Genomic DNA, 12500 nt, shown 5'->3' with positions numbered 1-12500 from the left:
TATTTATTTTTTTTATTTTTTTTTTACATTTTACATTTTTTTTTCATCTATATTTACCTTTTACAGAAGCTAATATTTTTCTATATTCATATTCACATTTTATAGAACCAAGTCATTTTTATACCTGTGATTATATTTTATAAAACCCAATATTTTTTTTATTACATTTTATAACCCCCCCCCCAAAAAAAAAAAAAATATATATATATATATATACATATATATATACATATACATAAATATATACATAAACATACACATACAAACACACACACACATACACATACACACACACACACATACACACACATACACTTACATACATTTTATAAAACCCTCTTTTCTTCGCCGACACAGAGAAGCTCCACCGCCAAGTGTCCATCATCATGAAGGACCCCAGCAGCGCTCCTGACGGCGAGGAGGGGGACGTCGACCCCGGCGCTCCCTCAGGTGACCCCGAGGCCAACCAGCGCCTCATCAATCAACTCAGGTCACGCATCGCTGACCTGGAAATCCGCGGGGAACATCTCATGGACGAGAAGGTGCAGCTAGAGGTAAGGAGGTGGTGGAGATGGTGGAGATGGTGGGGGTGGTGGGGATGGTGTGGATGGTGGGGATGGTGGAGATGGTGGGGACGGTGGAGATGGTGGGGCTGGTGGGGATGGTGGGGATGGTGGAGATGGTGGGGATGGTGGGGATGGTGGGGATGGTGGAGTAGGTGGGGATGGTGGGGATGGTGGAGTAGGTGGGGATGGTGGAGATGGTGGGGATGGTGGGGATGGTGGAGATGGTGGAGATGGGGATAGTGGAGGTGGTGGAGATGGTGGGGATGGTGGGGATGGTGGGGATGGTGGAGATGGTGGAGATGGTGGGGATGGTGGAGTAGGTGGGGATGGTGGAGATGGTGGGGATGGTGGGGATGGTGGAGATGGTGGAGATGGGGATAGTGGAGGTGGTGGAGATGGTGGGGATGGTGGAGATGGTGGGGATGGTGGGGATGGTGGGGATGGTGGAGATGGGGGGATGGTGGAGGTGGTGGAGATGGTGGAGATGGTGGAGATGGTGGGGATGGTGGAGTGGTGGAGATGGTTGGGGATTGTGCGAGGTGGTGGGGATGGTGTGTTGGTGGGGATGGTGGAGGTGGTGGGGATGTGGGGATGGTGGAGATGGTGGAGATGGTGGGGATGGTGGAGATGGCGCAGGTGGTGGAGATGGTGGAGATGGTGGGGATGGTGGAGGTGGTGGAGATGGTGGGGATGGTGGGGATGGTGGAGATGGTGGGGATGGTGGAGATGGTGGAGATGGTGGGGATGGTGGAGGTGGTGGGGATGGTGGAGTAGTGGGGATGGTGGAGATGGTGGAGATGGTGGGGATGGGTGGAGATGGTGGGATGGTGGGGATTGTGGAGATGTGGGATGGTGGGGTTGGTGGAGATGGTGGAGTTTGGTGGAGATGGTGGTATGGTGGGATGGTCGGCGATGGTTGGAGATGGTGGAGTATGGTGGGTATGGTGGAGATGGTGGGGATGGTGGGGAGTGGTGGAGTAGGTGGTGGGGATGGTGGGGATGGTGGAGAGGTGGAGTAGTGGTGGAGTGTGGGGATGGTGATGGTGGGTGTGGTGGTGGATGGTGGAGTGGGGGGATGGTGGAGTGGGATGGTGGGGATGGTGGGATGGTGGGAATGGTGGAGATGGTGAGGAGTGGGGTGGTGGAGATGGTGGGATGGTGGGATGGTGGGGATGGTGGAGATGGTGGGCGAGTTGGTGTGGGTTGTGTGGGGATGGTGGAGATGGTGGGGATGTGGAGATGGGATGTGGGATGGTTGGGGGTGGTGGGATGGTGGGGATGGTGAGTGATGGGGATAGTGGGGATGGTGGAGATGGTGTGTGATGGTGGGGATGGTGGAGTGTGTGTGTGTGTGTGTGTGTGTGTGTGTGTGTGTGTGTGTGTGTTGTACGTATATATATGTATGTACAGTCACAAAAAACTATCGCTACCTCTGTGTTCAATGAGAAACTGAACGCTTCTCTCTGTTAACACCTAACTACTAACTAGCTACTCTGCCTCGCTATTCCACAGCACTTCATATTAGTTTGTGCAAAGGGTAACGATATTTATTTTTCTGACTGTACGTAATTATGTCTATGCTCTCTATATGAATATATGCATGTGTATATATCCAAACACAGATAGAACCCACACAAAAAAACGCCACAGTTTATCAAACAAACACACACGTCGACAAAAAAAAAAAAAAAAAAAAAAAAAAAAAAAAAAAATAATAATAATAATAATAATAACAGTAATAAAAATAATAATAATAATAATAATAATAATAATAATAATAATAATAATAATAATAATAATAATAACAACAGTAATAATCATCCTCTTTATCCCTCTATCCCAGAGAGCCTTCAAACTGCACAAGGAGCAAGAGACCGAGATCGCCGAGTCCTTAGTGCAAAGGATCCGCGAACTGCAGGATGCCGGGGCGGAAGTCAACATCCAGACAGTGCAGTGCCAGACGGATGATGTCAGCTTGCCTTCGGAGGATAGGTATGGCTCGTGATGTCTGATGTCTTACGGGCGTTGATGTCTTATGGAAGTGGCGGTCTGGTGTTCTCGCTGGATAAGGGGCTCTTGTTTCCAGGGATTTCGGTGATTTTGTTATTATTATTACATTGTTGGACTTAATCTTGTTTTTTTATTATTGTTATTTTCGTTAATTCTGGTTTTCATGGCGTTGGTTTGCTTTGATATTCGATTTTGGTTTTATTGCTGTTATTATTCTCGTTGTTATTACCGTAATTATCGTTAATTTTTTATTATTATTGGTATTTGTATTGTCAGCGGTTAACTTAACCATCAAACAATCAACTAAAATTACATAAATAATTGAATAAATAAAAATCCATGTTTTATGTCATGACGTCATCACCCGTCATGGCGACCGCTGAGAGGACGAACACAGCTGATATTCCTCGTTTCTCTCTCAGCGTGGTCGTCCTCGAGGAACCTCCCGCCGAAGTGTTTCCCGAGGAGCAGGAACCCAAGGAGGAAGCCACGAAGAGGCCGGAGAAAGTGGAGAAGGCGGTGGAGGAGGAGAGGCGCGAAGGTCGACCTCGAGAGCATCGTAAGGTCAAGAAAACTCCTCCCAAGAAACTCCAGAAGTTGCATAACCTGACGGGTGACCTTCTCTTCCAGGTGCTGTGACCTTTTCTTATTATCATTATTATTATTATTTTCTTAGTGGCGAATGTACACTTGAGAAATTGGTGATGATTGATGGTTTAATCAAGTAATTATTATTACAAACCTGTCAATTATCCAAAGATTATCATTATAAAGTCCAGTTAAATTTTAGGTGAATTTATGCTAAATGAGATTTATTCAACAAGTTTTGTTTGTTTGTGAAAAAAAAAATGATAAGAAATAATTCGAGACGTTTCGATTGACTAAACGATAATCTTTCGCGGTTTTATCGCCTGACAAGGGACGTCACGATTTTTTTTTTTTTTTAATTCTTATTGTAGCTCTCTCATGCTGCATTCCCTCTGCCTTGGCTGGCCAGACCCGTGAACTGAAGATAAGAATGCAACATAATGCGGCGGCCGCTTGAGATACGATAAGAGAGTTTTAGGATAATTTAATTCTTGTGTCCCTTGCCTTTCCTTCAGGCCAAGTGCCTCGAGCAAGCACTGGTGACCAAGCACGGCTTGGATCGCCGAGGGGACCCCCAGCAGCCCCGAGGTCACGGCCACCGCCAAAGGAGTCTGAGAGGCCGGAGTTCCCTGAGACTCGCAGGAGACGTCGGGGCGCCACAGAGGAGCCACAGAAACTCCTCCGCCAGGACGTGGTCTTCTATTGAGGCGATTACGTCTGTTGAGTCCCCGCAGGTGTGTTGTGGGTGTTCGTCTGTACCTTTGTGTGCGTATGGTTGTGTGTGGAATTCATACTGCAAATAGAACAGCGAAGGGATGAACAAGAAAACACAAAAATATGCCGAAGGACTTTTCGCGGTATTGCTCCTCCATGCCCTGAAAAGGCCTTCGGCATTTTCGTGTGTTTTCTTGTTCTCCTCCTCGTTATTCTATCTGCAATATGACAGTGTGTGCGTATGTGTGTACTCGCGTTTTCTGTTGAATCGTATTGTCCTTGAGTGACTGACCAAAGTGCTTTTAAAATATTAATTCAAAAAATCCTAAAACACAAACCGGACTGTTGTTCAAATACCCAACCTTTCCCCAGGACTCAGGCATATGGGAAGCGGGGACCGGCGCAGGATTAGAGTCCTACGGAGCGCCGAGGTCCTCCAGGGGCCCCACGGCCTCCACCACGAGCATCGACCCCCAGGACCTGTTGGCCATGAACGCCGAGCTGAGCCGGATGGCCAAGGAACTCAGGCTCGAGATGATGAAAATGTGGAGTTATCGGGGTACGGATGTCGGCTGACCTTTTTCATTTGAGTTTATTTTGTGACCTTTTTTTTATTTGGTTTCTTATTCTATATTTCTATAACTTTCCGGTTACTGGCAGTTGACAACTTACTGGATTATTACCGTAAACCTGTCAGTTTTCTCAATATAAGAGATGTATTTGACCGGTTTTGATCGTATCTTCGTCAGAAATACATCTGTTGTATTGTGAAGATATCTCTTCTCATTCATACCCTTTCACCGAACAAGACTGATATATATGCATCATTTTACGAAGCTGATTAAATTGTTTCTTTGGTCAACAGAATCAACTTCACCCGAGTCAGTGTCTTCAGAGACGATAGGACCTGAGAGTCTAGACGAAGCCAAGGTGAGTAGAGGACAAGAAACAAGCTAATCTAATATCTGATATGTATTAAGAAACCCACGATGTAATAAATTCGTGAGGTAAATTCTCCTCCGTCCGTCGAGATTTATTTAAGAAACCGAATTTCGATAAATTGATCAGAAACAGTTCATTAGAAAACGACTCCATTTTTCCCTAGCCCGTCGACGACCAGTTGGTGGCCGAAGCGAAGGAGGTGTTCCAGAGCATCGCACTTCTGCCGAAGGACAGCACTCCCCCGTCGCCTCACTCGGGCAGGTCCCCCTCCAGCCGGTCCCATAGGTCGCCCTCCACCACCTCCCTCTCCAAGCGGCGAGGGTCAGCAGGGCAGGAGGAGAGATGTGGCCGCAGGAGTACCGAGAGAGAGCGGAGGTGAGTTTCGTCTTTTGGGGATTTAAAAGGCTTTTGCGTTTTCACTCTTGAGGGAGGGAGAGGGAGAGGGAGAGGGAGAGGGAAAGAGACAGGGAAAGGGACGGAGAAGGAGAGCGAAAAGAAAAAGGAAAGGGACAGAGACAGAGACAGGGAGGGAAAGGGAAGGGAAAGCGAAAGGGAAAGGGGAGGGAGAGGGAGAGAGAGAGACAGATAGAGAGACAGGGAAAGAGGAGAGAAGAGAGAAAGAGAGGGAGTGGGAGAGAGAGAGAGGGGGGGGAGAGAGAGAGAGGGGGGGGAGGGGGGAGAGAGAGAGAGGGAGACAGAAAAAGAGAGAGAGAGAGAGAGATACAGACAGACAGGCAGACAGACAGACAGACAGACAGACAGAGCGGAGGTGAGTATTGTCTTTTATTTTCAGTTATTTTTTTCAAATTTGAGACTAATTAAGCATTTCTAATCAGTGGATTTGGTTATTTAGCGATTTTCTTATCTAGTAATATTTTACTGTAAATATTGAATCATTTAAAGAATTGTTGTTGATCGACACTCCAAGACTCACAAGTGACTCACATCCTCCTTCCTCACAGCAGGTCAGCCTCGGGCACGCCGGTGAGGAGAGATTCCCATCGGCAGCGAAAGCGTCGAGAGGAAGAGGACGATGAAGATGACGAGGACGACGAAGAGGAAGACGAGGAGCAACGGAAGGAAAAATCAGACCACACGGACACAGATATCAGTGTGTTCCTTCCCTCCGGCGCCACCTTCGGGGAACTCCTCCTGAGGAGCAAACAGCACCACGACGAAGACGAGTCGGCGTGGGAGGGACCTCGACGGCGCTCCTCCGACGGCCTCTCCACCGTCACGTCGGGGCCGTCGCGCTCGCGCTCGCCCTCGCCCAGCATCGCCTCAAGCGCTCCGTCCGTAGAGGTTTGGATTCCCCGATTTCTTTGTTGTTATTAATAATAAAAAAAAGGAATCTGTATGGATAATTTATCGAAATAATGAAACATGTTCCAGTGTTTAATTCCAAGTAACAGCGTATCATTTCAAAATAATTTCGTGTATCTCTCGCGGCCCTCCTCCAGGCGTCGCCCAGAATAGATGAGGAGGAAGAGGAAAGCATCTCCCTAGCAGGTACTTGGAGGACGACCACCACCTCGACCACGCGATCGGGAGACTACGTTCTCTCCTCAAGCTTCGAGTGGGAGGAGGAGAACCCAGAGGAGAGAAGACGGCCCCGAGGAAGATGGAAGGCAGTAGTCGAGGAGGAGGAGGAGGAGGAGGAAGAGGAAGATGAAAAGGAAGACCGAGAGACTCCCAAGCCTCACGTGTGGACAGAAGCTCCCGAGGACACGAGGAGGAGCTTCGAGACGGAGGTGACCGTCGCGGCACCGCGTCACGGCAGGAGGGACCTAAGGACGCGACGTATTTCTGATACTCAGGTCAGGCCACAGGCATTTCCTTGACTTTAATCTACTTCCATCATATTTTAAATAGTGACCTATGAATGTGATTGCATTTGCATGATTGTGCCTGCCATTGCCAACTCTTATCGCTCTGTCTTCGATGTCCACAGGTGGAGTACGAGAGCTTCGGCCACAACAACCGGGACGAATGTTTCGCCAACACTTTCAGCAGAACCGTGTACGACGACGAAGCCCTGGCGGCGGGGAGGCTTAGCCGGAACCCCTCGGTCCGCCGAGCCAACTCACGGGACGCCGACGAGTCGCACTGGCGGCGACCTAGAACTCTTCCCTCGGTGGTGCTGGACGACCTCCCACATTCCGACAGGTCTCCCGACGTGTTCGTGCCCACCAAGAGAACCATCTTCACTATGCAAGGCAGCACGCGCAACCCGGACCAGGCCAGAGCCACGCCCACTTTCGTCGACAGCCAGGAGGAGGATGTGGCGGTCCCGTGGCGGAGGTCCAGGAGCCAGCCCGACACGCCGACGGAGAGCAACGGCCACAAGTCAAGGGAGGACTCGAAGGAGAGCAGCGCGCCGCCCACTCAGGAGGACGTCGCTAAGCCTCAGGTCAAGGAAGAGAGAACTGAGACGAAGCCTGCGGAAAAAGCAAAGGACAAGCAGAGGGCGAAAAAGAATGCAAACATTGTTCCGGATGTTACCGTCAATGGCGAAAAGGAAGCGAACAATGGAGAGAAGAAAGAAGAAAAACCAACAGGTAGCACCGAAGCACAGCTACGAGGGGGTGAGACAGTGTCAGATGCAGCTGCCAGTGAGGAGGTGGACTCGGAGATGGACGCCATCGCCGCGGAATCGTTGGACGTTGTGCCAGCGCTGCGAGACGGAAGGAGTCCGCGGTCCCCCCATAGCCTCACTCCATCGCCACGTCCGTCTGGTTCCCCCATCGGCTCCCCGCACCTGCACGCCCCCACTCCAATCAGCCCACCGATAGAGTCCAAAAAGAAGGTTCTGGAGGCGGCAAACGAGGGCGTCCCGACAGTCCGGAGCATAATCCAGAAATTCAATAAACGTATAACGGAAAATCAAGAACTCCTTGGAAGCCCTTTCAGGTCTCCGCCGATGAGTCCGCCATGGCAGTCCCCGCGCTCCCAGAGAAAGATCTTGGCAGGGCTGGCCACGTGCAGCAAGCAGGAAGATGCTTATTCCTCCACTGGGGATATCATCGGCAGTCAGTCGGAACTGCCTCGCCCTATGATCTACAGCCCACCCGCTGGAGTTCTTAAGTCTCTCAGCACTTCGGTCATCACGACCAACGCTGAAATTTCTCCTAAAGTCACTCGTTCCGCCAGTGGCTCTTTCGTCCAGGGCAGCAGTCTGTTGATTGGCGCCTCCCCGAAGCCCGCGGCAACTTCTTCACCGCAGCACACACCAAATACAAGTGTAACATCTGCTGCTGACGTTTGGGGCATTTCGCCGTCTGGAAGTCCTGCCATAAGTCCAGCTCCCACTGACCCCGATACTTCATATGATCTTGACGTATCTGTTGATGATCCTTTCCACGACCCAGCGTCAGCATCCCCGCAGCCGGACAACAAGAGTCCCTCCGCCAGGCTGCGTGCCATGAGAATCAAAAAGGCAAAGGAAGACTTCCTTGCCCGCGGCGCCGCACCGTTGAGTGCCGCCGAACAAAGACACAGCGGCAGCCAAGACGACCTCAAAATGCGGCACCGAAGTGGCACTGCCAGCACCGACGACACCTGGCGAGATTCCGACGAGCTTTTTGCAGGAGGAACGTCGCCCATGCCTTCGCCTGCGCCGACGGAAGAGGCGTCTCAGGACGGTGGCGACGCGCCGGACCAGTTACCAAGGACATCATCCAAACGTCGCAACATTCCAAAAAAGGAGTCATTCCGGAGGCAGAGCGCTGGCTGCCTGCTGGAAGAATCTGCTTCACAAAAACTGGCTTCACAGGTAGTCAAGTCGGCTTCGTCCGGAGTTCTCAGCAGTGGCAGGGGGAATTCCCGGTATTCCATAGATTCTCAGTCCCCGCTCGACAGGAAGGCCTCCGTCGACCCGTCCACGGGCTCTGGCAGATCCTCTCGAGGGATATTCAGGTTGTTCAGACGTACAAAGAACCGCGACAAGAAAGACATGCCATCAGTGCAGAGGTTGTGTCGACAGAGCCTGCTCGTGGACTTCGCCAATGGCAAAGGCCGCACCAAAAGCGCCTCCCCGCAGCCTTACTCGGACCTGCGCTCGCTGCCGGAAATGGAGGGCGAGGAGGTCCAGGAGATGGCCCGCTCCTCCAGAACGCTACCTCGAAGTAGCACGGGGGAGGTCGTGCCTCCAGCACCATCTCGCTCGTGCCCGTCGTCGCCCGTGGCCCAGCACCGGTCACGGACAGCGAATTGGATAGCTCGAGGACGACAGATCTTCAAGAGTCGGTCTCCCAGTCCGAGCAAAAAGCCGCGGTGACGTCATACCTGAACTTACAGTGTACAGTCTCTGGTTGGTTCCTGGCAAAAGATACGCAGGCCTTTTCCTGTGGGCGCGAGGGGACGTGCTGTTTGTTACTCTTTCGTGAGCGGACTCCCCCTCAGATTGGGCCGTAAAGTATCGACTGATATTAACTATCAGTGAAGAAAGATTTTTCAGCTGTAGTGCGTCATCACGCCCTTACAATTACGCGATCCTCAATGAGCGACAGTAAAGGTTGTTTGAGGATCAGTACATGAAAATGAGAATATGTTTTCCTCGTGTTTAGGAAAGAATGATAAATACACATGGAAGATAATTTTCCTAGGTCAGTTACTTTGATAGAAATCTCGAAATATGTGGAATTTTGAATTTTGAGAGCCATTTCATAGAGTTCGAACTGCTCTATCATCTATGAACATTACCCATATGGCTTTGACTCTAGAAACTTTGTTTTAACCGATCAAAATCTTTCACACTTTCGAGAAAACTTTTTTGCGACGAAAAGGACCAAAAGCAACCATTTTTTTTCTCTTCATGTTGATAGTGTCATTATCTTCGTATGCGATATCACAGCTCCAGAATGTTTAGCTTTACAAAAGGTCCTGAAACCTGATTTCGACTTTGTGATTACCTGTGACAAAATATTCTTTGTACTTACGGCTTTGAACTTACATGACCTCTAAGGCCTTAAATAAGTTTAAGTATAGTTATTGTGCTTATATTTTGTCTCGATGGCGTATCTAATCCTAAGCAGTGTGTTCGAGTCGTTTTTACTTAAGCTCATGTAAGGCTTTGGAAGCGGGCTTGGAGTATATGAGTGTCTGTACTTGAACGTTTGTAAATAAAATTTCTAAACACTTTCATTTATATTTTACTTCTTACGTGAACCTTATGTTGTAAAAGGGATATTAAGAGGGAATGGACAAATTAAGAATACCTTTGTTTCTCAGACATCTCCACCCAACTCCCCTCCGGAAACACACACACACACACAAACATATATATATATATATATATATGTATATATATATATATATATATATATATATATATATATATATATATGTGTGTGTGTGTGTGTGTGTGTGTGTGTGTGTGTGTGTGTGTGAATATATATACATATATATATATATATATATATATATATATATATATATATATATATATATATATGTGTGTGTGTGTGTGTGTATATATATATACATATATATATATATATATATATATATATATATATATATATATATGCATATTTAAATGTATATATATTTAAATAAATACATATAGTTATGAACATATAAACATACATATATACATATTTATATGTATGTATTAACACGTGTGTGTGTGTGTGTGTGTATATATGTATATATATATATATATATATATATATATATATATATATGCATATATATATATATATGCATATATATATATATATATATATATATATATATATATATATGCATATATATATATACATATATATATGAATATATATCCATATAGCATATATATAAACACACATATATATATATATATATATATATATATATATATATATACATATATATATATATATATATATATATATATATATATAGAGAGAGAGAGAGAGAGAGAGAGAGAGAGATAAACATATACACATATATACATACATACATACATACATGTATAACATAAACAATTCATGAATAAGAAAGAAGAAGAAAACGAAATGAATTAGGAAATTAAGAAGAAAAGAAGGCAGGGAGAGGCGGGCGCTGGGCCGTCATAGCTGCAGCCCAGAGCCATTCCTAAGGAGAGAGAAAAAAGAAATAAAGTCAAGGAGAATAGGATATGAAATAAGATTGAATAAAACTAAGACAAGACAAGAGATAGATGGAAAATGAAATAATATAAAATAAATATATGATAAAATAAAGGAGATTTTTATTTGCATATATGCGTGGGTGGGTGTGTGTATGTATATATATATATATACATATATATATAACACTTGCAGAAATATTAAAAATCACTTCCTTTCACTTTCTCCTTTATTAACTGTATTCTAATTATTTATATACGTAAAATGTAAAAAAAAAAAAAAAAAAAAAAAAATCTAAAGTCCACACACACACAGACACACACGGATATATATATATATATATATATATATATATATATATATATATAGAGAGAGAGAGAGAGAGAGAGAGAGAGAGAGAGAGAGAGAGAGAGAGAGAGAGAGAGAGAGAGAGAGAGAGAGAGAGACTTGTGTTTGTGTTTATATTCAGACAAAGGGTTCGGATATACACATATTTAGAGAGGTATACAGAAAGAACACATGGATACCTACACATCGCGGCACTTGAGGGCCAGCCTCCCCCCCCCCCCACCTACCCCCAAGGCCGCCCACCAGACGCGCCGCCCCGGAGCAGCAGCAGCGCCGCGCCATCTATTGAGCGAATCCGACACTACCTCGGCAGGAGGAGGAGGAGCAGGAGGGGGTGGGGGAGGGAGGTAGAGGGTGACGCCCCCTCCTCCCCTCCTCCCCTCCTCCTCCCCCACCCCCACCCCAACCCGTCACCAACACGAGGATCAACAACACCAACTTACCATGATCAGCTGCTGTTGCCCTGCTGGTCGCCTGCTGCCCTCCTGCTGTGTCCGCCGCCGTTGAAGGGAGAGGGGAGAGAAGCGCGAGACGAGGGGGACGCCCTTCCGCCGAGATGGAGCTGGACAAGTGGCCCATTTTCAGCCTCCTGAAGCCGGAGTTCATTGAGAAGATGAGGATGGCCTGTGTCTTCGGTGAGGGAGAGAGGGAGAGAGAGAGAGAGAGAGGATTTTCAGTGTTTCATTTCCTTTTTTTTTTTTAATAGGAGGGAAGGAGGGGGAATGTGAGGTTCATTTGGGGTTGATTCCTTATTATTCCCATTTGATTTTGGTTAGATTCTGTCGCTTTGTCATTTCGTGTTAAAGGTATCGTTTGATTTTTTTTTTTTTTTTTGTGGTTAGGTGTCACGATTACCTTTTTTTTTCCATTTCATTGTTTTATTTTCTCTATGGTATGGCGTTTATGACAGTGGTTTAAATATTAGGACTTAATTAACGCTCTTTTTTTTGCATAGGTTAATGCTGTCTTTAGTCAATTGTGAGGAGTGGAATTTCAGGTTAAGGTAAAGATGTAAATTGTCTATTTATTGTTGCTATAATAAAGGCATAGAAGTAGACTCACTAGAACAGAAATGAATATGTGGATGAATGAATAAAATAGAATAGGATACATGAATAGATAAAAAAAATATGAGAAAAATACATTAGTCATCCTGTGAAAGTAAGACCTGTCAAAATCAGCTGATAAGAAGTGACAGTTTTAAATGTCTCTTGTTGGGTATAATTACTGGACATAATGAAAT

At 46.5% G+C, this 12500-nt stretch overlaps 2 protein-coding genes across 2 annotated transcripts in view; both read left to right on the top strand.

Annotated features, from left to right (window-relative positions):
• Positions 1–9962, top strand: part of LOC125041809 — an 83175-nt gene extending 73213 nt beyond the window's left edge. Inside the window, exons 15-24 of the mRNA XM_047637122.1 lie at positions 358–554; positions 2410–2558; positions 2999–3206; positions 3680–3898; positions 4251–4437; positions 4744–4808; positions 4984–5195; positions 5786–6122; positions 6281–6637; positions 6772–9962. Coding sequence (XP_047493078.1) covers positions 358–554; positions 2410–2558; positions 2999–3206; positions 3680–3898; positions 4251–4437; positions 4744–4808; positions 4984–5195; positions 5786–6122; positions 6281–6637; positions 6772–9096 — 4256 coding nt within the window. The 3' untranslated portion in view covers positions 9097–9962. The remainder of the gene's footprint in view (positions 1–357; positions 555–2409; positions 2559–2998; positions 3207–3679; positions 3899–4250; positions 4438–4743; positions 4809–4983; positions 5196–5785; positions 6123–6280; positions 6638–6771) is intronic.
• A 1696-nt stretch (positions 9963–11658) lies between these two features.
• LOC125041903 (RCC1 and BTB domain-containing protein 1-like) overlaps positions 11659–12500 on the top strand; it is an 18269-nt gene continuing 17427 nt past the window's right edge. The window contains exon 1 of the mRNA XM_047637290.1: positions 11659–11892. Within this exon, the coding sequence (XP_047493246.1) occupies positions 11814–11892 (79 nt within the window). The 5' untranslated portion in view covers positions 11659–11813. The remainder of the gene's footprint in view (positions 11893–12500) is intronic.

Source organism: Penaeus chinensis, chromosome 31 (genome assembly GCF_019202785.1).
Source record: "Penaeus chinensis breed Huanghai No. 1 chromosome 31, ASM1920278v2, whole genome shotgun sequence".
NCBI lineage: Eukaryota > Metazoa > Arthropoda > Malacostraca > Decapoda > Penaeidae > Penaeus > Penaeus chinensis.
The sequence above is the reverse complement of the archived record's forward strand: the minus strand, read 5'-3'. Positions and strand labels throughout refer to the sequence as shown.